Source organism: Acipenser ruthenus, chromosome 3, assembly GCF_902713425.1.
Source record: "Acipenser ruthenus chromosome 3, fAciRut3.2 maternal haplotype, whole genome shotgun sequence".
NCBI lineage: Eukaryota > Metazoa > Chordata > Actinopteri > Acipenseriformes > Acipenseridae > Acipenser > Acipenser ruthenus.
Genome location: NC_081191.1, coordinates 22,540,684 through 22,567,141, shown reverse-complemented (window position 1 = coordinate 22,567,141; position 26,458 = coordinate 22,540,684). Strand labels below are relative to the sequence as shown.

The 26,458-nt window shown below is 36.9% G+C and overlaps 1 protein-coding gene across 3 annotated transcripts in view; it reads right to left on the bottom strand.

Moving 5' to 3' along the window:
• LOC117394368 (collagen alpha-1(XIV) chain-like) overlaps nt 1–26,185 on the bottom strand; it is an 86,640-nt gene extending 60,455 nt beyond the window's left edge. For 2 of the 3 annotated variants that reach the window (XM_033992579.3, XM_033992580.3), the window contains exons 1-5: nt 26,032–26,185; nt 23,867–23,993; nt 18,643–18,759; nt 14,586–14,729; nt 12,607–12,705 (exon numbers count right to left, since the gene is read on the bottom strand). In XM_033992579.3, coding sequence (XP_033848470.3) covers nt 12,607–12,705; nt 14,586–14,729; nt 18,643–18,759; nt 23,867–23,957 — 451 coding nt within the window. In that variant the 5' untranslated portion in view covers nt 23,958–23,993; nt 26,032–26,185. Of the gene's footprint in view, nt 1–12,606; nt 12,706–14,585; nt 14,730–18,642; nt 18,760–23,866; nt 23,994–25,097; nt 25,219–26,031 lie in introns of all 3 variants that reach the window. The other variant, XM_059012723.1, reaches the window with a different exon arrangement.
• Nucleotides 26,186–26,458: the final 273 nt, after the last annotated feature.

The window sequence follows — 26,458 nt, the reverse complement described above, 5'->3', positions numbered from 1 at the left end:
AGCAGAGTGGGACTTTATGGTAAAGGAATACTGCAGCTACCAGTCTCTGCTCTAACCGAGGAGTTTAAGTGCGCCAAGGTCAGACTGGAAATGACATTAGTAGAGTCACGCGATAAATGCGTAAGGGAGGCAGCACCTGTGTTGAAAACTGGAAGAAAGTGGGCGGCAAAGAAAGCTGTGGAAGATGCAAAGGCTGCCCTTCGAATTGGTGATATCATGGGGCAAGTTCAGCATGGAAGAGGGGGTCTTGGTTTCAGTTCAACTCCTCCTACATGGCACAAGGCGGCCCCAGCTCAAAGAAGGAAGCTGGTAGTCAACGAGGTGCAGAAGCAGGAGGAGAGGATGAGGTGTATAAAGGCCATTTCCCAGGCCAAACAGGGAGAATGGATGAGATGGGAGAGTGTGGAACAACGCAAGATTGGCTGGCAAGACCTATGGTCAATGGAACAGAGCAGGATCAGTTTCCTCATCAGGTCAACATATGATGTTCTCCCATCACCACAGAACCTAAACCTCTGGGTAGGAGAGGATCCCTCATGTCCTTTGTGTTCATCACCTGCAACATTAAGGCACATTTTGACAGGATGTAAGGTGGCTCTTAGCCAAGGACGGTTTACTTGGCGCCATGACCAGGTGCTGCGATGTTTGGCCTTAGCATTGGAAGACAAGCGTAACATGACCAATAAGTTGCCACCTGTTCCATCAAAACATTACACACAAAAGACAACATTCCTCCGCCCAGGAGAGCAACCACCAAGAAAAGGTGTTAAAACCAATCCTCGCCCAGGACAACTGGAAGCTGCTAGAGACTGGAATATGCTGGCAGATGTTGGTCAACGGCTTATTTTTCCACCTGAGATTGCCACCACTAACCTTCGACCAGATATTGTCTTGTGGTCTGGATCAGCACGCCTTGTTCACCTGGTAGAGTTAACAGTGCCATGGGAGGACGCTGTAGATGAGGCGTATGAGAGGAAGAAACTGCGGTATGCTCAACTAGCCACTGAAGCGGAACAGCGAGGATGGAGAGTTCGGGTTTACCCAGTGGAAGTGGGTTGTCGAGGATTTGTGGCACACTCTACAACCCGGTTTCTCAGAGACGTCGGATTCAGTGGCCAAGAGTTGCGTCGCACAGTGAAGAACTTATCTGAAGCAGCAGAGAGGAGCAGCAACTGGCTGTGGTTGAGACGGAAAGATTCTGGCTGGGGACAGGTAAGTAAGCTGGGCTGAGTTGAGTGGGGGACGGAGGGGGGTGATGCTGGGACGCCAGAATCACCGTCGAGCCCTCTTGAGGTGTCGTGGGCTAGTCGACGAAACACTGAGGATGGAAGGTGCCCACTTGAAAACCCCAGAGATGTACCCTACTTAGCTCAATCCAGACGGTTGTCATGCTGATGCGCTGGGGAGGCCGCACTTTGGTTGATCCCCGGAGCCAGCATCGCAGCCGTCGTGTGTGCTGATGCGCCAGGGAGGCAAAATAAGCTGATCCCTGGAGCCAGCATTACACTTCAGCCATTAACACCAGACAGAAGGATATCTACATCATCATATGGAAGGAAACGTAAATGGATGGAGACACATATGGATCACATTAGTTTACTGTAAAGCTACGTCTTAGTTGGTGCTTATCTTGGCGAGAGCCGAGTTCAAATCAGCATGAAGTTTTAACATCTACTCTCGTGTAATGGAAATCAGAAGTTTAAGGTCCATGGAACTGTAGCCAACCTCCCTGGGCGCGGCCGCAAGAGGAAAATCGACCCCAGAGTGAACAGAAGGATAGTGCGAATGGTAGAAAAAGAACCAAGGATAACTGCCAAAGAGATACAAGCTGAACTCCAAGGTGAAGGTACGTCAGTTTCTGATCGCACCATCCGTCGCTTTTTGAGCGAAAGTGGGCTCCATGGAAGAAGACCCAGGAGGACTCCACTTTTGACAGAAAAACATAAAAAAGCCAGACTGGAATTTGCTAAAATGCATATTGACAAGCCACAATCCTTCTGGGAGAATGTCCTTTGGACAGATGAGTCAAAACTGGAGCTTTTTGGCAAGTCACATCAGCTCTATGTTCACAGACGAAAAAATGAAGCTTTCAAAGAAAAGAACACTATACCTACAGTGAAACATGGAGGAGGCTCGGTTATGTTTTGGGGCTGCTTTGCTGTGCCTGGCACAGGGTGCCTTGAATCTGTGCAGGGCACAATGAAATCTCAAGACTATCAAGGCATTCTGGAGCGAAACGTACTGCCCAGTGTCAGAAAGCTCTGTCTCAGTCGCAGGTCATGGGTCCTCCAACAGGATAACGACCCAAAACACACAGCTAAAAGCACCCAAGAATAGATAAGCACAAAACATTGGACTATTCTGAAGTGGCCTTCTATGAGTCCTGATCTGAATCCTATCAAACATCTATGGAAAGAGCTGAAACTTGCAGTCTGGAGAAGGCACCCATCAAACCTGAGACAGCTGGAGCAGTTTGCTCAGGAAGAGTGGGCCAAACTACCTGTTAACAGGTGCAGAAGTCTCATTGAGAGCTACAGAAAACGTTTGATTGCAGTGATTGCCTCTAAAGGTTGTGCAACAAAATATTAGATTAGCAGTCCCATCATTTTTGTCCATGCCATTTTCATTTGTTTCCTTATTTACAATATTATGTTGAATAAAAAATCAAAAGCAAAGTCTGATTTCTATTAAATATGGAATAAACAATGGTGGATGCCAATTACTTTTGTCAGTTTCAAGTTATTTCAGAGAAAATTGTGCACTCTTCATTTTTTGTGGAGGGGTACCAACAAATTTGAGCACGTCTGTATATCCCAGGATACAACTTTCATTACTTACATGTAAACCGTCTTATATGGTTTCTTTATTTGCATTTTTTATTTCAGTAATAATGTTATGACAAATAAATGTTCAAAAATCCTCAACAGCAACTTATTTACGTGTGGGCCCTATACTCACATTTCCCAAAGTGGTTGCTGAAATGTGTCAGTAAGAGTTTTGTTGTATTGCAATTTTTTTTGAATGCTTACAAAACTAAACACCAAGTTAGAACAGCCAGTAGTTGCTGCTTGTCACAGAAAGGTGATCATGTAGCATCATAGACAAAAAGGGTCAATATACATATAGGCAGTTTGCAATCATATTAAAGGGTTATATGGGGTGCAAATCAGTTACATGGCTGAAAAACGATTAATGTTAAGTGGAGTGTGATACTAACTGAAGTGACTAGATCAGGAGCTAATATATTGTGGTCCAGGACATTTCAATGTGTTGATAACATGCAGCATGTGACGTTAACAAGAGTGACATTAAACGTGCTTCACTGTATGTACTGTAGTCCATTGCTACAGGGGCAGCAGTGTGGAGTAGTGGTTAGGGCTCTGGACTCTGGACCGGAGGGTCGTGGGTTCAATCCCCAGTGGGGGACACTGCTGTTGTACCCTTGAGCAAGGTACTTTAGATTGCTCCAGTAAAAACCCACCTGTATAAATGGGTAATTGTATGTAAAATAATGTGAAATAATGTATAATGTGATATCTTCAAACAATTGTAAGTCGCCCTGGATAAGGGCGTCTGCTAAGAAATAAATAATAATAATTGCTAAACCCATACTGTTGTGTCTTATAAGGCTACTACTATAGTTTATATCCCATACCTATTGAAAGTGAATTACTTGATCTATTTGACATTATTCCAAACTGTGAGACATGGCACATTATTTTAGATTTTAGGTAATAACTAACCATTTATTTTCTATAACTTTAAGACTAAACCATTTCATAAACATACATTTGTTGCACGTTATTACTAAAAATCTGCTTATTTTTTATTTAATGTCTGATATAAAAATGCAGAGCCAGCAGACAGCATATGCTGCTCCAAGAACTCACCATTAACTCAAGGAAACCCCACACACAACCAGTTTTTAATTTGTGTTATTGTCAACAGTTAGTAAACTTATTCAAGTTCTTTGCGGTTCAAGATCATTATAAAAGTAGAACCTGCACTTTATTATTTCCTGTTAGCCAGTCAAGACATGGTATTTGTGTGTTCATGCTATTATTAAACGGAAGTCACTTAAGAAAGAAGATTTGCATGTCAAAGAAACACCTTCAAAGAAAGTAGTTCACATGAATGCTTTTGAAGCCAACAATCTCCCAGGATCTAATGTTCAGTAGTACAAGATTAAAGCCAAGTTTATTCTTTTTCTTCTCCCCTTGGCTTTTGGTCTGCACTCAACAAAAAGCCTCCACAACATCTGTTCCAAATGAAAGGGGAGGTTAAAGCTATAGGGCTACTAATGATAAGGCTGGTGAACACATCAAATGCAATCAGTCCGTGGACAAAAGATTCCAGTATAACAGTCAGTTAAATCAGTGAAAAAGAGATTAAAAGAACCTTATTGGCTTGTAGACTTCAGCTAGAAACTGATCGCTCACTGTAAGTGTTCACGTACTGAAAAAACAAATGTCTGAAAAATGTGAATTGAAAATGAATATGTAACACATATAAGTGCATGTTGTCATTAGGTATTATATATTGTTAATTTCAGACATCTTAGACTTCCACAAACTGCTTGGATGACTGTGATTAAATATTGAAGTATCAAGCTTTGAAACATATGTGCTGCAGTGTATACATCAAGAAAATCCCATCACATGATATGTTAAAGGATTAGACTTTTACAACAACAAATCTGTTGAATGAAAATTGCCTATCAACATATACACACCTACAACTTTATACCAAAGTCCATCAGTGGATAATTTATTTATTATGTCTACGGTGTTTCTACATTGGAGTGCTAATGTATTCAATCTTTTGTGTTGATATAAAACATATAAAACACTTACCGGTACTACAAATAATTTTAAGCTCCATGTGAAAATACATTTTCAGCAGTGTACTTGCTTTAGAGCTACAAACTTCTGAATAATTATTTAGTTGCGGGTGTAGTTTGAGCACCCATTTTTGGTGTTATGTCTTAATAAAAAGGCATTTTCAAAGATCAGGTACCATTATGGCAGTAAAACAACTGAAGACCTTCGCTTAGCTATCACTGTTGGTTAAACTACTGCTTCAATACATTTCAAAACATTTCTGAAGTTCTTTCTGTCCTCTGCATCTTCCTTTCTTGATGCTTCATCACCCAGCCTTTGTTGATCCCTGATGGTGTTAGAGATCACATCTCAATTGAGGTTGGCTTCCAGAGGCCCGGAAGACAAGATCCTGGGCCAAAACTGTCTGTGTTTCTTTGCCCTTTGAATAATGCCCATTTTACAAGATCACACTGAAAAACTTAAAGCATATAGCTATAACGCACTTTTACATTTCAAAGTTTGCCACAGCAAGAATAAAAAGAATGACAAGGACATATGGAAAAGATCTTACCCTTACATACTCTGTGGTGTTGCACTAGAATGCTTCACCTGTCACATTGAAACGTAATACAGTACTCTGAAAAAACCCCATGCAATTTCTGGGGTTCTGAGGATTACAGGCTTTTTTTTACTATACTGTGATCTGAGCAAAATCAGAGCAAATGCTGTAATCACATCTCTTACACAGAACCTCCAAAATAGCTACAGCTCTATCACCATAGCAATTGATATTGTATGGCACTTCAATACAATAAACAACCAATGAGCCAGCGTGAAACAATATTCAGTATACACCATTATATGATGTCATTATCACACCCTTATGCACGCTATTCAAGTGTCTTCTAGAAGTATAACCATCCAAGCATGGTGTTTGTTTTCCCAACTATCTAAATACAATAAAATAACCAATTAATCTGAAAGATTTTTTCATACACAAACCAGCATCAACTTATTTATGTCTCTGTTAAAAATGGCTATCATCAGCTTTAGTTCTAAGTTACCTACCGCTCGTCATATAATAGAGTATATATAATACAGACTATTTTGTCTTTAATTTAAACCACCACAGACCGCATTTACAATTCATGAAGTTTATGTAGTACAAACTTTTGGTACAATGTGACACAAAACAGCAAAAACAACAAACACTATAAATTAGTATTGTTGGGTAGCATCCACAGGTCTTTTTTTTAATATACAGCATTTTGACAGGACCTGTTTTTCATACAATATTTAGTGTCAGGCCTGATTTTTAAGCACAAGCTTACCCTCCTTTTCAAGTCATGAATTGACCTCCTTAGATATCTCATGAATATACAGATAACACAAAATATCATATCATTCTTTTTTCTACCTGCATTATTAAATTAAAGAAATAGGAAATTGTATCATTTAGCAAAAATATTGTGTACTTAGTTTTCTCAGATACATCAACTAGGTTTTTGGTGGAATACTAATTTAGTGAATATGGAGAGGGCTTTGTTTTTGACACATCACCTGATATCACTGTAGACGACACACTGGGATATTGCAGTGTGAAGTGAAATACCATCTAGCACCCATGCTGTTTTGGAAAATAAGTCTATTGTAAGACCTTCTCCTTCTTTCTTCAATTACTCACTAATCCGCAAAAATGCATCTGGGCCTGAATTCTTTAAAAAACTGAAGATAAACTCTCCCCTTATGGAAAACTGCTATTTTTAATTAGTGTTTTTAACCTGGTCCAGCCCTTGTCTTGTTAAAAACTATACAAATACATTTTAAAAAGGACGAAGAATAAGCAAAACAAATATTAAATGTGTATTATTCCTGAAAACATGTTTTTAATTCAGCATAGTGCACAGTACAGTAAGGGACATTTATAGAGCAGTAAAATATTGAACTTCGCAGTAAAATTGACAATTAGTTACTTGTATTTATAAACACACATTTTATAAAACACTTTGAGGAAGTGGTTGTTTTGTGGGGTTTGTTTGTGTCTTTACAGAACAGACATGGTTGTAGTTGTTAGGGTTTTCTTACGTCACAGTATTAATACACAAAGACACATTTTGAATTAATGGGTAACTCTTTTGTGTTATCAAACTGACCAATCTTTGCTTAGTTAAAAAGACAAGCTAGGCCTTTTTGACTTTGTATACTTTAATGCTACAGTTTTTTCATTGACTGTTTAAAGAAAACATATATTGTGCAAACAATCTATCCAAATAATTTAATTCCTGTGGTAGTTGTCTGCTACACTTAAAATCCTAAGCAAAATAACAATCAAAACAATATAACCCATTCTCAAAAGCAGCAGTAAGACCAACTGAAGCTGGCATATGAGCATGGAAATTAACTTTTTGGTTCGTTAACCGCCTTCAGCTCTACTTCGACATGCTTAACTTGCCACCATGGTCAATTATCTGGCCACAATGATGTCTTTCAAGTGTCTTAATGCTGAAGTAATGTGTGCTCCTAATTTGGTGCTACTCCGTGTGTGACACTCAACTTTAGGGTAGTCCCATCCAAGTCCTGACCCTCCTGTATAAACCTGTTTTAAGCATATCCATTCAACAGTAAGAATTCCTGACAAATGTTACATCCTGTATTTTATATAGTATTTTATATACTATTCTTTTCAAAGAGCATTGGTTAAATGAGACATAAAACCAAGGTCCTATTGTAAGTGGCTCTGCAGTAGCAGTTGTGATGCATCGCTCACCCCCAAGTCTCTGTAAGTCGCTTTAGACAAAAGCGTCTGCTAAATGGCTAAATAATAAATAAGTTTTGGACCCAATTGTGACTGAAATAAAAATTTATGGATGCAAAAAAAAAACTGTTATAAATGAACAATGTGTTGTCCATGAAATGAAAAGGCCAGAATCATAAATCTCCTGTTAAACTTGGGGCCTCTAATTGGACAGCTCCTCATTTCCTATTTAATTAACCATGAATACATCTATACAGAACTCAAAGCAACCTTTCTTTCCTGCTGGAGGAATGGCTTTTAAAGTTCGGGAGGTTTGGTGTCGAACTGTTCTCAAGACTTTTTTTTTATACATGTCTATTAATCTCAGCGTGTAGAACTGATTTCTCAAAGAACACAAACAGCTGGCCTCTCTAATTAAATATCTCCACTCAATGCCAACAACAGTATATGCTGACCCTAGCTTTTTTCCTTTGTCATGTCTTCAATCACAATGTCCTTCCTGCCAACCTGCGGTTTTAACTGTCTGCAGTGATAATGTTCAACATCACCATTTTAGTCCTCTCTCTAACCTAAGTGACACCCTTTTGTGCTAACTTTACTCAAAATAATTATACAGGGTCTTGTACTGTACATAATTACACAATTCAATTTGTCAAAAGAAAAATGATTTAGGATTGCCTGGATCACATTGACAGTTTGTCAAATACTGAAGTTTATTGAAGAGCCATATGCAGGCACTTAATCACTTGTGTAGCGAATAAAATACTCACAAGACATCTGCATTGGCAATAAAGATTACTTTTTCAAATATTATTATATATCTAAGTAAAACATCATAAAAAAATGCACCTGATACCCACTGCAGGCACTGATATCTGAAGTTATCATTCTTTTGGAAGCTAATAAATAAAATTGAGTATCATAGTTTTAAAATAAATAATATGCCTTTTTACAAGTTAAAAGATGATCAAACCATAATATGAGTGCTACTCTACAGTATATATAAAAATAGTTTGTATGCATGGTGGAGAATCTTTAGTTAGACTAAGACTTGAAGCTATATGTGTAAGAACCCAATAAGAGGGTCAAATCAGATTTTATCCAATCTGTGTAGAAAGTATAATATGCCATTATCAAATGTTTTGTGTTGCTCTTTTATAACCATTTCCCTTACTGACATAACATCACATTTGCAACTCCAACAACTCTGCAAATCAGCCCAAAGTTAATGACCTGCCTGCAGCTGTGAACAGGTATCTTCCAAGGAACCCCTTTCCATTAGTCTCACATTAAAACTTCTCTTAGGTCAGGTGTTTCCTGAATTTGCGTCCATTTACTGGTAATTGATAACACTGTATATTATTCAGTGCTGATGCTGCTGTTATTATACACATTTTACTATTCTACAGTCTTGTCACTAGTTCACTGGGGTCCTAGCTGGTCCTTATGTCAGCACTTTTAGCCAGTATGAAAGAATGTTAAAAAGAATGCCAGGAAGGTAAATTGGAAACATAATGTTGTCCTAAATATAATTGCCTCTTTAGGTTTCCCCTTTGCATTGACAGACACAAAGAAAACATTGCTGCCCTCTATCTCAACCGGTTGCCAGCCTCCAGAGAGTGTTTTAATGCTCTGTGTTACGGAACTAATAGCCATTGACTCATTTATTAGGTCTTAAGTGACCTGATTAAGAACACATTTGTGACAAGTACATTAACCACTGCAGCTGTAAAAATAAAATAAGAGTTCACAGTTCATACATTTTATAGACCTACTACCTTCATACTTTGCAAGGCTGCTGTCTCACTTCCAAACAACGTAAATGTGAGAAATGTTTGAGCCCTGTTTTTTTAAACTGGCACACAGTTTTGTAGGATTTATAAACTGGGGCTTGAAACCCTGCTCTGACAGTTTGCCTTCAGGAAATCTCCAAGTGTTTGGTATAACTTTAAACTGGCTAGTCTTTTGTATAAGGGATTTTACAGAGATCTTTGTTACTATGCATGTGACAGAGTAGGTTACCAAGCTGAAAGGTCAATTCTACAGACCCCATGAACAAGACCTAGATCTAGCCCTATAATGCAAAAGAAAACATTTTACATTGTTTTATTCTGTTTATATTTAAGTGCCAATATATAATATGGATTTTTAACCCTTGGTTAGCCCTCCTCTAACATTATTTTTGTTCATGCATTTTACACATGTCAGACACATCAGCCAGGCTCTTACTCCACCTGCATGCCCTTGAGGTATCAAGGCAGACAAGGATTTACAGTCAAAAAGCCCTGCAGTGTCAGGGTGTAATGACGACAATTCAAAGGTATTTTACAAGTGTGAACAACTGTCTTAAAACTGACTCAGCCATCTATCCTTCACCTAACTGCAAAAGGGATTTTCTTTCTGTCAGTAATTCCTGCCAGCCACAACCAAATCGCTACCTGTTTTGTGATTCCATATACTACAAAAATATCAGAACATAATTTCTGGACTGAGCATTTTTTATTTATGTTTTTGCATTCTGTTCTTCTATTAACCACGATGAGTTCTGCACTTACACAGAGGTTTGGCCACTAACAAAAATCCAACATTTAAAAATTAAACACTGAAAATGAAATAAATAAAAAAACGGTTATACTTGTATGTCATGTGAATTCAAACTGCACATAAAGTATGGTAAATAGAAATGTATTTATTAGGGAATTCTGAGCTAAGAAACAGTATGGGGGTATGATAAGTCAAACTTGATAAGCCCAGTTTCTAACTACTGGCCCTTGACTCAGAGAAGATCAGTTTCTGTATGGAATGTATAGTATTTGTAGTCAGAAGGGAATATTTATATATACTGTACACAGACGTTTAATGATTGAACTAGGAGAGCTTCATAAAAATTGAACATGATAAGATATGTGTTTTAGACCAGCAAAGGTTTAATTCTACTAATTTATTTACTACTGAGCAAAACCCAAAATTTAGATTTTGCTTCTAAATCTTTGACTGACCCGGATTCACTTGTTTAGCCCATGATCCTTATAAAGAAAATACACACATATACCTAAACCTTATTTATTATCTTGTGTATATTCCAACACGCTGTTATAGTAATAGTAATATACCACACATTTGTAACACTTCCTTTCCTTTGTACTAAACCTCTTCAATTAAATGTGATCTCTGTGCTACTGTGCTTCTGTCTCTCATTTGTGATCTGTGGATTTAGGTAATGCCATTCTCCTCAAGTTATCTTAACCCAATCCTTCAAGTATTCTTCCCACTAACAACAGATGTCAGCCAAGCTTATTATCTCTTTCAGTTCATGCTATTGTAAGGGTACACAACAATTGACAGCAATTTCCCCTGACTGTTTCTGGCCTTTTAACACATGTTTAGACAAAGCAAGTATGAACTGCCACCGGTTTTCAACAAATTCTTTGAGATAAGGTTTCTCCACGACAGAGGTTACCTTTGACCTTCTGAGATATATTAACATAGGCAATTAGCTAAAACTGCCACGTTTTTCAGTTACTTTCTATCATTGTATGCGTGACTTCTTATTCATTGAGAAGAATACAGTTCACTCTAAAGCTTCAAATAGTTGAATACCATACCAAACAGAATATCATGAGTAAAGTGAAAATCCCCAAACTCTATATTTGAAATAGTAAATACTCATTCTTCAAAATAGGGTGCTACTGCTTATCTTTATTGTGTACAGATTATTTACAGTAGGTAAGATCACCTTTTCCTTGCATGGTAAGAAACAGTTACCAGAAAGTGAAATAGCAGTCATAATTGCTCTGCCTTCTACTTAGGATGAATGATTAGCTTGGAGCAATGCCTTTCTGTTATCTTAGCATTCAAATATCTCTAAAAAGAAAGTTTGTGAACTTTGGAGATGCTCCAAACTCTCCACAAACACAATGTTAACTGCAACATCTGGCACAGATTCTACAGAGAGAGAGAAAGATATACTAATTTTAAAGAAATACATTGGCATCACAATATAAGTTAAATATCACTTTTCTTCTCAAAGTGATTCTGTGACATATTAAAACACGAATGGAGGATTACATCTTAACATAAATAAGTATGGAATGCATTGGGAATTCACTTTTATTTAAATATAAATATATAAATATAAATTCAACTGGAAGTCAAAAATGAATGTGTATTATAAACCACTACTTGAAGGGTACCAGAATTATTGATCAATTTCCAATAATAAAGACTTCCAGTCAAACTGTCTGTCAAAGAATTGGACTAGCTTCCTTTAGTATCCATATTATAGATGGTAACAACCACAAAAGTAATTGCATGAACAAATTATGACTGGAGAGATGGCTTCCCAATTGAATGGGGGATTACCAAGTGGTTATAGAAACATTTTCCCATGGGATCACTATTACAACAGCAAGCTGATCCCCTGTAATAACCAGGAAGGTGGGAGTTGCACTAATACAAGAAATGTACAGCAGGCTACAGATGTTTAATTTCCTATTACATTACAGTACCTACTGCCGTATGTAAACTATAAAGACCAAAGCACACATATGTGACATTTCAACGCTTCGTTTATATGAACAGCTTGTCTGGGTGTTTTATGGTGCAAAATGATTCGTTCATAATATTCATAGTAATGTCATGCAGATAAAACTAGCTATGCCACTGAAAAGTCAAGAAGACAGGCTTTTGTTAATGCTTTTATCAGGAAAATAACACAATTGAAAGTTAAACCACTCTAAAAATATCTGTAAATCCATTACTTCTGGAATTGAGAAAACTACTAACAACCCCCACCAAATAGTGCTATGCTACCTAGACCACAATTGATCACTTTAGCTTTGGTAAGGTCTGCAGATTAAAACTATACTGTACTGAAACAGGGTCAAGTTTCTTTTTTTATGACATATTTTTATAAAAAATGTTTTCCAGCATCAACATTAAGCATGACCTTTTGATACTGTTCTGCAAAAAAATACAGTACAATTAATTTTACTTAACTTTTGAGTCAGCAGAAACAGAAATAAATCTTACCTCCTAATATTTCATTGTTACTCTCTGCAGAGGCAGTATCTTCCCTTAAGTTCTGTGTATCTGAAGACACCTCTTCACTGGTTTCTTCTGAGACTTGAACTACATAAATAAATTAAAAAAATAATATTAATATTATTAGAAATGTATACTACAGATCCAATATAGTACATATAGTGGCAGAAACGTGCTCTTTTAAATTACTGAGGTAATGTTCAGTTTTGCAGGCACTATATGAAAATTACAATTCCTACATCCATTAAACCAATTATTTTATCACATGTTAACACTTATCAGATGTTAGGAATCTCCATTACACAGGTTGAAATGATTTGTTTCACAAACATGGTCAACTGAATACTAAACAATGAGACACATTCCTTTAGAGCCTAATTTTGTGTTAATCAAGAAGACCACACACAGCTTTTGTGCATTTCAAATTACTTTCTAAGGCAAACAATGTGTTGTTATTGTTAGTTCCTAAACAAATTACATTTTCTTTCAGGTTGGCAATGAGTCTTTGTTCATAATAGCATGGATGTCAAGCCTCAAGGTTTACCCGTGAAACGCACAGGTTTTTCACAATTCTGAGAGTCTCACGGCCGTAAAATGGATTCTCACGGTTGTGCATAAGCTTGCTATTGTTTGCGAGGCTGCGAAACCCTTTATACATGAGGTAAATCCAATACAACTGTCCAAGCGTATTATTTCATTTTGGGGGGGTCACCATGAAGAGGTGTACGTTACCATTCTATATTCCTGTAGCTGTTACGCAAACTCCCCCCTTACTCCAAACATAGAATTGCCTTGTTGTCTCAAACTGACGGTTTGACTGTGCGAGCCTTCTATGTTTCTGTACACAACACGTCATCGAAGGAGAGGCTGTCGGACTGTCACTGTCTCGTTCACGCAGAAATTAACACAGAAATAAAAGAGAAATGGACTTCAATGAGAATTTAATTATTAAAGTCGGAAAATATAACGTCCTTTATGATGCCAGGGTCAGTGGTTATAAAGACTATAAAAAGAAAGACGTCATATGGTAAGAAATAACAGAACAATTGGAAATTGATGGGATGTCTGTCTCTTTATTTCACCTTAATTTTAGTCAGTGAAAGGGAGTGCCACACACTGGTTTCGTATTTCTGTAAAATTACGCTTCTTTGTTTTAACAATGTTGTCCAATAATAATAATAACATTCACACACTAACAGAAGATTTTATTAAAACTGAAAATCAATAAAAAAATAAAGTATATTAAACACATTTTCTCAGTATTTACAAAGAAATATGTGTAGACGTATTCTTTTTGAATGATTTACATGTTAAACCACATCACATATAAACATTCACTGTTAAATGTCTTTTTTTTTTAGTGTGTGGTGTACCCAGACTATTTCTTTGTTTTATTTATTTTATTTGGTCTCCACAAAAGAAGGAAAAGCAGACAGTATTTTCTTTTCATGACTAGCTACAGTTTTTTTTTAATGCACTCGTGCTGTATTTGTGTCATTTGCTTCGCTCCCGGTGTGCATAGCCCTTAGGTCTAGGTCAGTGGCATAGCTGTCAGCCATTAGTGGCATGGCTTTCGCCATTAGTTGTATGACTTAGGGGGAAATGTAAACTTTTAGCCCTTGTATTTTTTAAATAGTTATTACACTTCCTGATAGGCCTGAGGTTCATGCCAAGCCTACACCTACCTTTAACGTATAGCAGTAAATAGCTGCAAAAATTATTCATTTCATTAAAATCGTATAGAAAAAATGAATTCCCTTGATGTGAACATAGTTTTGCAGAGCAGCTGTATTAACATGGTCTCTGAGTTTAAAAGACACAATGTTAGGGAACTAGGGAAGTGAATCCAGGACACACGAAAAATAGCCTTACTTTCCACTGAAAAATGCTTTGACATTTTTACTGTTCACTGTTTAAAAAAACAAAAAAGATTTAAAACTCCTCTCCAATAAACTAAAGATACTTACTTGTGAATTTCCCTTGCGCAGGTTCGCTTTCTTGGTTTCGGCTTATCGCAATAACATTTACTGAGTATTCCAGGTTTGGAATGAGACCCTGAATAATTGCAGTGTTATCACCTTTCTGGAGGCTTAATTCCTGTGTTTTTCCACCTGTAATTAAAGTAACAGACAAAACTTAACAAAGAATTCTGCATTTTTGTCTTTAATAACTGAGGCCTTCTTTTATGGTGGATCTAAATAATTTTAACCCCCACATCAAATGCCAAACAATTTCCAAAGCCCTACAAGTTAATAGGACAAGTTACAAAAATATCCACTCGCATATGGCACTATACATAATTATCAATTTTTTTGCAGAATTGGACTATACTACAGTGGCATACACAGACTGATGGCGACTGTTTTACTCACATTCATATGTTAGGCATACTAGAATAACTTGCAGGATCACACTGCATAAATAATGTTGAATACTTATGTCTATGGACTATGAAGGAACATTTCTGCATTGAGAGTGATGTACTTAAAACAAATAAACTGCCAATTACAAAAGCAGCCCAAAATTATAGCTTTTGATGGTCCTTTGCTTTGTCTGCATCTGCATTGCAAACACCTATGATTCCTACAGGTTAAACATAGGATTTCCAGGGATGATTGTTATTGCTTGAAGTGCCAGTAATAATGCTAAATGTATGCATTACACAGAATATCAGGAATATTTTTGTGTAATTAAAAGGAGTTTTTTAATATTATAAAGGAAAAAAATCACATTACAAGTATCATAAAAGGAATCCTGTTGTTATTAATTAAAAGAGAGATGTTTATTTACGGATGAGCTCGGACTGTAAAGGATTATAGTCAGTTTCAGGCTAATCATAGTAATATAACTGCCTAGAATGTTTTTACTGGAATGTTACTTTGAAGACAAAAATGCTATAAATGCTGTACAATGTTCATCAGGAACAAAGACATGCTTCATTCTCCAAAAGTTACTGGAAAGCGTAATGGCAACTAAGAAAAACACTTAAGAACCAAATGTCTGGAAAAGGATTTAAAGATATCAGAAACATAATCACTGAAACCAATTATGAGAACAAATCTACCAGTATAGCTCCAATTCTTAAAAGGGCAATTTCCTAGATCTGGAAAAAAGCCCAACTTTTCTTTAAGCCTGCAAAAAGGAAGGTTCATATTGCTATGTATTCATTCTCCTGTAGCTAATCCATAATGATGATACCTCATCACATATTTTATGATAAATTAAACTAGCAACCATTTATACACATAAACAGTTTCTAAATCCTTTGAAAGTGTTACCATAAGGTATATGTTCTTCATATTACATTAACAGCATGCTGATAACCTGTATTGCCATTTTATAGATTGGGAAAAATAAAAAATCTGTCTGTCTCTTCACATCTAGACCACATCTAAATCTCAAAACCCATAAGATGTCTTATATCATACTGTGCCCGATTCATAAATCTTTAATTGTTTTAGACAGCTGTTGAAATATTTTAAAAACAAAAGAAACAGTTTAATGAATATCAGCCATTATTTGAAATGTAATTGTGGTACCATGGGGGTTATATATTGTAAACACATGATTTGTAATGGTATGGTTTCTCTTTTAAATATAAAATTCTATCCATGCTTTTGGGTACCTCTAATGACAATAGGGCATAATCCTTTCCATGTGTGGTTCATCATCATAGCTCATCAGTCTGCTTACTTAAGAGCACAGAAAGGATTAAAGGAATAAAGAATTTGACTGTGTCAAAAGTAAAACTTTACATATAGATCCTGACTCAGTTTTATACATGGGGTTAGACTGCAGAAATATCAGAAGGAAAAAAAATGATTGTGAAGGTTCCGTACAGTACAAGCAATGGCATGAACGAAGACTCTTCAAGTCTTTAAACCCTGACCACTAGGCTAGATTATCTATGGCATTAAAGCTTTCTTGGGGGCTTGTGTCTTGAAGTTAGCCTTGTCTAAATGATTTTGCCTAAATGAACCAGACAGATTAGTTTTAAACCATGTGATGGATTTTATTCTCAAAAACCCAGGTGAGAACAATGTGAAGCCAACTTTATTTACTATAAAGGCCTAAATTCCAGAGCCATATAGGTCAATTGAAATAGGGAACTAATTACACATTTCCATTGGCATATCAAGAACAACAGCTATATTTTTATAAAGTCAAAATAGAATAGATCTAATTGCTGATTACACCATCTTCAGGTAAATTACATATAATATTTTACACTGATTTTTCTGTTTCTTGTTTTCTGGTTTTTGTGTCAATGTCTGTCTGATAAAAAAAAAAAAAGACATGGTGATATTTTATTACTGCTTTAAAGCAAAACACAATGAGTAAAACAATTTCCTTACTATTCTTGGGTGACAATCTATTATTCTTTTTTTATTCTTGGGTGAAAATTATTTTCTCCTGCACAGTCACCACTTTACTAATGTACACAGTAGCCAAACCACTGGATACAGTTTCCAAATTGAAAACATATGGGCATGTATAGCCTGTAATCCAATTAAGAACTTTACATGTAGATTTTCTCTTCCCCTCTTATCAGCCATTTTTTTGCTGGCAGCCAGTAATGCAGATTGAAACCAGACTTCTTGTCATGACACACATTGCTAAATGGTTTAGTTGGGGTTTTTGGAACAGTAGATAGAGCTCTTGATGGCCCTTTGTCTGCCTGCTTGCTATAAATCTGACGCCTAGACCATTTGGATAAGCAACTGAAAAGATGAGCATTATGTTCAAATTAAATAAATACAACACCAATGCTTGGCTACTATAAAAAAGAGAGCATTATATAAAACATTATGTTAGTGTAAGGGTAGCAAGATGTATCGCACTTACTGTACTAAAGTGCTACAGAGCTATAAAGATGTTATGGAGCATAGGTAAACTTTAAATGATACATTGCCCATGAAATAAACAGCAAAGTGTTAATAAAGTACATAAGGGCATGATGTTGATCAACCTGATACATTATTCCATTATGGTTAATGTTAATGTTATATTACAATGTGCACTGTGACGTATGCATAAGGATGTGGGATGTGGCGCTTAATGTGGTAACTGCTTCATGAAGACTTGATGAAGACTACATTTTAAATGTATATTTGTGTAGTACATTGTCTTTTTAAATAAAAACTGTGTATATCTGTATTTAGTAACTGTTGAGGTTTCTAACAAAGGAATGAAGGTCCCTTTTCAAAGAAAGAGTTTTTTCAGAGGGCAGTTACTGCAAACAAATAACACACACTGCGCAAGAAACGTTATTTAGTGTCAGCCGAGTTACAGCAATGCTTAAACCACTCTGACAATAAGACAGGGGGGACAAAAGAATGTCTCTCTTGTAAATAACTTTAGTGACAGCCTGAATAACCCAAAAATGCTTAAATGGAAAACATTTGCGTTCATGGTTAAAGCAACTGAGGCAAAACAGAGAGACAAACTACCTAGTTTAGCCAGATGTTTGTAGTTAGTAGGGCATAATACCTCAATGGGCTGACAATGAGATATCGTAACTTACCAATGTGTCTCTGGTTCAGTGCAATAAAATAATAGCTATTTAAGTAAAAATGCTTCTTGTAGTATTAGTAGGATTCACATCTAAAAACACAATTGGAATGGAAACTAACTGACACCTTGATGGACAGCAAGGACTGGGTGAGCACTTCGATTGAGTCACCCCACACACTGACCCTTGACCCCACACCCTCTGGCAGGCAAATGTGGGCAAAATCATGTTTGCAGTATTTTTTTTTGTTTTTAGTGCTGCCAATACAACATCTACAAAAACCAGAATAACTGTTATATTCTTTAGAAACTACAGAACTTTCATCTACCAATCAGGAAGCTTCACCTGCAGGCACCACCACACAGCATTCTAGAATGTCTAACAATAAAAAAAAAGGTTCTGAGTTGTAGTGCTTCAATATTGAGATAGTATAGAATGGCGTAGCAGGTGGGACTCATGCCTAAATGATTGCCAAAGAAAGATCACTGTGAATGTATTGGAAATACCCTTACCTCTAACTGGGGTTACACTTAATTTATATCCTTGAACTCTCCCTCTTGGGGCTTTCCATCTAATCTGTACACTGTCTTCAGACAGCACATTAAATTGTAGTCTTGTTGGAGAAGCAACTGTGAAAAAAGAGGTGAGTCATTAATAAGTGAATCAGTCACGCACAAAAAGGTAATAAACTGAAACAATTATAAGGCATATAAAATGTTAGACAAACCATCAAACACCACTGGAATTTATAGACTTTTAAAAAGAATATATACCAACTACATTATATAGGATAAAGACAGTCAAGAATGTTACATGACAGGCAATGTTCTCTTTCTTTGGTGATTATTTGTTCATTTAGTTGTTTCAACATTTTTATTAAGGATTAAAGATTGAATTTAATCTCTTTATAGTCCACTTGACAGCACTCAAGTCTTCTGTTAAATTATTTGAAGAATGGGTGTCAGAAGTACATAGTTATAAAACTATCTTCAGTCATTTACTGAAACTAAAGCCCAGATATATACAGTATGTTTCGGACAGTAGCACAACCGTGTTTGAAAATCGTTATTACATCCTATCACTTTAAACTTAAAACATATATACATCTGCTCTGGGTACTAATAAAGCATTTATTATGAATAAGGATTATGAGAAAAAGAGAAAATGACTTTTATGGAAGACTACAAGAAGCTATTCCAATGAAAACTCTACAGCTTGCATTCCACTTTCACCATTCCTCTCCTTTTCAACCATCACCTGTGTTCCCATGTAACATCGAGCAAACCCCTTACCTATCACAAACATATCAACAATCCCACAAACTACACCTGTTTGTGTCTTGTGCTGTTGTAATATGGCAGACAGGAAAATGTGTGCCAAAGTAGTCTTTACATAACTACACATGGTTATCTACAATTTGTTAACAATATATATATACTGCAGACTCAGCCATAGTAGAAAATTAAATGCCTCTCGGGAAGACTGTTGTTACCTGCTGCAGCTCTGGGCATTATAACAATAGGTAACAGTATTCTTCCCTTGGGTCAATCATTTTCTACTATAGCCCTCCTCTCCAGTCCATATTTTATTTTTTTTATATATATATATATATATATATATATATATCAGACTTGTAGTCAAGTCCTAAAACCTCGAGTCGAGTCTGAGTCCGAGGCATCGGGGTCCGAGTCCAAGTCTGAGTCACGAGTCCTTGAAACAAACTCAAATCAATGCACTGAGTACCACTTTTTAACACGTACCTGAAAATAAGACTACACCAGTAAGAAATTAAAGTTACTTTCACCTCTGACTATAGCATCTACTTGGACTTCAATTCGGGTAAAATCTGCCAATCTGACTTAGACATTGCCAGAACTGTATATATACTGTGTTATTAAATAGTAAATGTTGTATTATTTGTATTACAATGATGCATTCATGAGACTGTGCTTCAGTTCATTTGATTTCAGATAATGTATTTTTTTATCTTTCCTCTTTTACACATAAACATATTATATTTATATATTTCCCCTTTGTGTAGGTTCATAATGGAATAAAAATTAGAACATGGTTTAAAGTAGTAAAGAGAGAGGCGCATTAAAAGACAAATAATTACTTACTTATTTACCATGCTGTCATTATTTATTCCTTATAAAACTTAATGCAAAAGAGGAAAAAAACTGTGATGGTTGCAGCTGGATTTATGTGGGGGGGGGGGGGGGGGGTTACGCTACAACCTAACTCGCTTCCAATTTCTTATTCTTACTATGACTGGCTGCAAAGACAATAGGGCTAACCAGTGATTGGATAGTGTTTTGTTGGGTGGGTTTTTATTGTGCACAGTTTCCTAGTAACTGTAATATTACTTGTGTAATAGAAAATAAAAAAAGGACTTGTCGTTAATATCTCCGAGTCATGGAGCCCGAATGTCCGAGTCCCACAAGATCAAGTCCGAGTCCCACAAGATCGAGTCCAAGTCCGAGTTCACAAGATCAAGTCCGAGTCCCACAAGGTCGAGTCCGAGTCCCACAAGGTCGAGTCCGAGTCCCACAAGGTCGAGTCCGAGTCCCACAAGATCGAGTCCGAGTCCCACAAGGTCGAGTCCGAGTCCCACAAGATCGAGTCCGAGTCCCACAAGATCGAGTCCGAGTCCCACAAGGTCGAGTCCGAGTCCCACAAGATCGAGTCCGAGTCCCACAAGGTCGAGTCCGAGTCCCACAAGGTCGAGTCAGAGTCCAACAAGATCGAGTCCGAGTCCCACAAGGTCGAGTCCGAGTCCTATAAGGTCGAGTCCGAGTCCCACAAGGTCGAGTCCGAGTCCCACAAGGTCGAGTCCGAGTCCTATAAGGTCGAGTCCGAGTCCCACAAGATCGAGTCCGAGTCCCACAAGATCGAGTCCGAGTCCCACAAGGTCGAGTCCGAGTCCTATAAGGTCGAGTCCGAGTCCCACAAGGTCGAGTCCGAGTCCCACAAGATCGAGTCCGAGTCCCACAAGGTCGAGTCCGAGTCCCACAAGATCGAGTCCGAGTCCCACAAGATCGAGTCCGAGTCCCACAAGGTCGAGTCCGAGTCCCACAAGATCGAGTCCGAGTCCCACAAGGTCGAGTCCGAGTCCCACAAGGTCGAGTCCGAGTCCAACAAGATCGAGTCCGAGTCCCACAAGGTCGAGTCCGAGTCCTATAAGGTCGAGTCCGAGTCCCACAAGGTCGAGTCCGAGTCCCACAAGGTCGAGTCCGAGTCCTATAAGGTCGAGTCCGAGTCCCACAAGATCGAGTCCGAGTCCCACAAGGTCGAGTCCGAGTCCCACAAGATCGAGTCCGAGTCCAACAAGATCGAGTCCGAGTTCACAAGATCGAGTCCGAGTCTCACAAGATCGAGTCCGAGTCCCACAAGGTCGAGTCCGAGTCCCACAAGGTCGAGTCCGAGTCCCACAAGATCGAGTCCGAGTCCTACAAGATCGAGTCCGAGTCCCACAAGCTCGAGTCCAAGTCCCACAAGGTCGAGTCCGAGTCTTTTGTGGCTGTGACTCGAGTCTGAGTCTGAGTCCTACAAGACTATATATATATATATATATATATATATATATATATATATATATATATATATATATATATATATATATATTAAGGTGTATAAAAAAGGAAACAAGGCATCCTACAACTATAGATAAAATTGACAGTCTAGTAATGTAAATATCTGCATATATTTACACACTATACAAGTTGACAGTGGGACACATACAAGAGCGTATTGTAATAACAAGCGCATGATTCCAAGCTCACCATCCTGAGATAAGGGATCTTTATTCTGTAGCATTTTATTCTCTGTGGATTACAAAATCTCACTTCTTGCATATAATATGAGTCCAAATTCAGCCAGGTAACCCATTAATTTGCGTCGTGCAATCTGCTCATCAGTTGCGCAGTTTTACATACCAGTACAGCTGAATGACCTGCAGCAGCAGCAGCTAAATGAGCCACTCAGTAGAACATTCCAGGAAAAAAAGTGATGGCTTGGCAGACATATTACTTTGACTTTACAGAGCTATGCAGCCCTGAAGCAAAGTAATGCTGCTTTTTTTTTTGTTTCAAGTTCACAGAATGAGCATTTATAACCCTTTTAACTACTTGAATACTTATGTTTCTTTTTATTTTATAAATACCTAAATGTGTGTAATGCCCATTTGCAAAGTATATTATATTATATTATATTATATTATATTATATTATATTATATTATATTATATTATATTGAATATATTAAAGGTAACAGTAACGCTATAGCAGCTACTGTAAAATTCCCTAGGAAGGGATGAGTCTTAAAGGTCCAAACAGCTTCTTCTCTTTCCCAGAGTTTTGTAAAGTAATATTTTAATAGATCTTCCTGCAGGTGTTAGAGATACACTATATTGTATTAACTTTTGTTAAATGATACAATGTAATACTAATGTTCATTATGAAAACACATAGTCGGATCTTAATAACTCAATCAGTCTTTGATGTGATTATCTTTGATCACTTCACGGCACCATCTCTATGTACTTACTCCCGTTTTGAAAGCTCTTTTTCATCATTACTTGTTTGCCTCTTTGTCAATGGTTTGAGTTGAGCTGTTTTAACCACTTTACTCATGCTAGTGTAATAGAGGTTGTTTGTAGGTTTTAAAATATGAAATGCACAGAGACCTTTTCAAACTATGTGTTCATCCAAACAGCTTAAAAAACCATGCACAGAATACAAAGTATAGTCCTGCAACATGTATCTAAAAAGCATATTTCACAGAGCATTGTTTAAACAAAAGGTATTCATACAGTAAATATGTAAATACTTTTTAATGCATGTGTGGTTTTTGTTTTTTATTATTATTATTATTATTATTATTATTATTATTATTATTATTATTATTATTATTATTATTATTATTATTAATACTACTACTGCTACTACTACTATGACTACTACTACTAATAATAATAATAATAATAATAATAATAATAATAATATTATTAATAATAATAATAATAATAATAATAATAATAATAATAATAATAATAATAATAATAATAATACAATTCCAATGGATCCCCCTCCCTCATTTTTTTTTAAAATAAATTTAGTCGTTGCCAATTATTTTTATTATTTTCTCCCAATTTAGAATGGCCAACTATTTTTTTTAAGCTCAGCTCACCGCTACCACTCAGCAGGGTGAAGACGAGCACACACTGACCTCCGAAGCGTGTGCCGTCAGCTGACCGCTTTTTTTCACACTGCGGACTCACCATGCAGCCACCCAGAGCTACAGCGTCGGAGGACAACGCAGCTCTCGGGCAGCTTACAGGCAAGCCTGCAGGAGCCCGTCCAGACTACAGCGGTCGTTGGTGCGCAGTGAGCTGAGGACACCCTGGCCGATATAGTCCACCCTCCCCCCGGGCAACGCTTGGCCAATTGTGCGCCGCCCCCTGGGAACTCCCATCCACGGTCGGCTGTGGAATAGCCTGGACTTGAACCGGCGATGTCCAGGCTATAGAGCGCATCCTGCACTCCACGCGGAGTGCCTTTACGGGATGCGCCACTCAGGAGCCCCCACCCCCACCCCCCATCCTCATTTTATCAGTGAATTTAAAAAAATTGAAAATGTTCAGTTGACTGCAGAGCAGTATGTAAAAGGGTGTGGTCACATCTGCACATCAGAGAGATTTGTAACCATTAATTTGTCATTTTTATTCCTATTAATTACCTTGACCCCGAGTCTGGCTGGCAAAGTGGGCAGTCACTGCTAAAAAGGCCAAAGGAAACCAGGTCCTTATCCTGAACCCAAAGGCCTGCATCCTTATCACTGTGTGTGGGTGGGGTGCTCAGCAGACCTGAAAAGATACAGAAGGTACTGTTTAAACAGCTATTTAAATCAATTTTGCAAGGTGTCTAGCATTCAGTAAAGTGTCTAGATAGAGTCTGTGGTGATTAGACAGTGAGATGCTCTAATACTAGAATATCTTCACATTGTATACATATGGAAAGGGACAAAGAAAAAGATGTCTTAATGGTTAGCTGGTCCTGATAACAAGCGGCTGTAATTGATCGAAGACTCTTTGGGACACTTTGGGAGAGATGCATCTAGTAACCCAGAGATTGTTTGAAAGGTTATATGATGTGCCATAATTTGTAATATTAGGTTTTTTTTGTTTCTCTCACAAAAACTGTTGCAAATTGCACTGTGATAAACCTGGATATAACTGTAAACAGACTTGTTGAATGGAATACTTTCCTTAGACCACTGAACCATTGGGGTGACATTTTAAACACTTTTAATTGATATCAACCTGCTCTTGTCCTTTTAATTGTGAAAGTATCAATACATTTCTTTTCTTTCTGAATAGCCTATCCTAATAACTGTATGGGAAAAAAAAGCATATAGATGAGGTTTAAAACTCCTAAAATATATTTCAATGCCGTGTTTTTCTTCCGGTTCACCTTTTAAATCATCATCATCATCATCATCATCATCATCATCATCATCATAATAATAATAATAATAATAATAATAATAATAATAATAATATGGGTGGTTGTATCCAAGTTACAGAACATAAATAAAGTTTTATAACTGTGTTATTTAAGTTTTCTAAACATTTGGTTTCTTTACACTTGAACAAAATCTGTAGCATATGAACCCTGATTTTGTTCTTTACTGGATACATAGTACAATTTTTCTTCAATTTGATATCAATCGCTAATGCTTAATTTTAAGAAAAAGGAATTATGCAATATTTGAGCTGGGTACATTTACCAAGGTATGCATTAACACGTTTAATTTGAAAGACAAAATAATACTTTTAATTTATTTCAATGTAAATTTCGATGATGGTAAAGAAAGTTAATTCATCAATAGGACACAACAGAATTCACTGTCGGGCTTTAATTTGACCATTTAAAAAAAAGGTTAACTTATTACAAAGCATTTTCCCCACCTGTTTGTCGCTCAGTGTTTCCTTTTTAAGTATGTCTGCAGGGCAGTCCAGGGAGGTATACTTATACTGTAAAATGTCTTCTTGAAAGTGCAGTTCGCGTGTAGATCCCTGAAACATCTAGCTGCATACCAAATTTGGATACAGGTAGTCTTAATAGTAGACCACTGTACGTGTAAAACTTATAGGAACAAGTCTTTTCAGACGGTGATTATAATCAACAGATCAAATAAAGCATATCCTTACATCAACAGAAACTGTTCATAGCACAAGTCCAGACAAAACAATCACTTGAAGTAAGCTGTCTTTCTTTAAGTAGTAACTGCGCACATGGGGTAATTAACATATTAAATGTAGCATATTTATAATTTCGATACTGTTTATTAACATTTCAGTTTCCAATAAAAGTTTTTGTTATATAAACATTTTATACACATACTGTTCTACATTCTTATTATTGCGGTCAAGAAACAATGCTTGTAACTTAAAAGTAAATCTCTGCATTTACTAGCCTGAAACCTAAAGCGTTTTGAAAGAGTTTTTTGAACTACTGTGACAGAAAACATACAAAAACATTATTCTGCACTACTTAACATCGTTTAAAAGTTATTGAAACAATTGTTCTTCATGAGGCGGGAGACTAGCCAGTAGGAATACCATTGTACACATTTTATCCCTGTATTTATAAGTGGGACTATATATATATATATATATATATATATATATATATATATATATATATATATATATATATATATATATATATATATAAACGCATGCACCAAAATATAATGGCAGGAATGATTTCTAGAATGTCTCAGAATCTTACTCTCAGCTAAATGTAAGAAAACTGATCTAAACAATTGTGCTAGCTGCAATTCATCCATTGCTTTTGTTATTCCTAACTAATAAACACCATTACCATAAAGAATCATACCTTTTGTATCATGTGTATTGTTTCCTATTTTCTCCAGAGAATCCCGAGAGCGACCTTGTCTCCCTCTCGCTCAATCCAGACCTCAGCTGAATGCTAAATGTGGGTGTTTCTCGAGTCTTTTTCTACCCTTCCCTCCAGCTACTCATTCCCTCACCTCGTTTCATTTGATGAGCAAAGAGAGAAAGGAAAAAAGTAACCAGGGAGCCAATAACCGATCAAGATTTTTGTAACACAGAATGCCCCGGAGACATCCACCCAAAGGTTGCACTTTCCACGACTATTGTACAAACTGACTTCTTTATGGACACCTTGAGCAGGGGGTCATGAACATTTTTTGCATTTTTTCTCTTCAAGATAACTTCTTCTTCTTCTTCTTCTTCTTCTTCTTCTTCTTCTTCTTCATATATATATATATATATATATATAT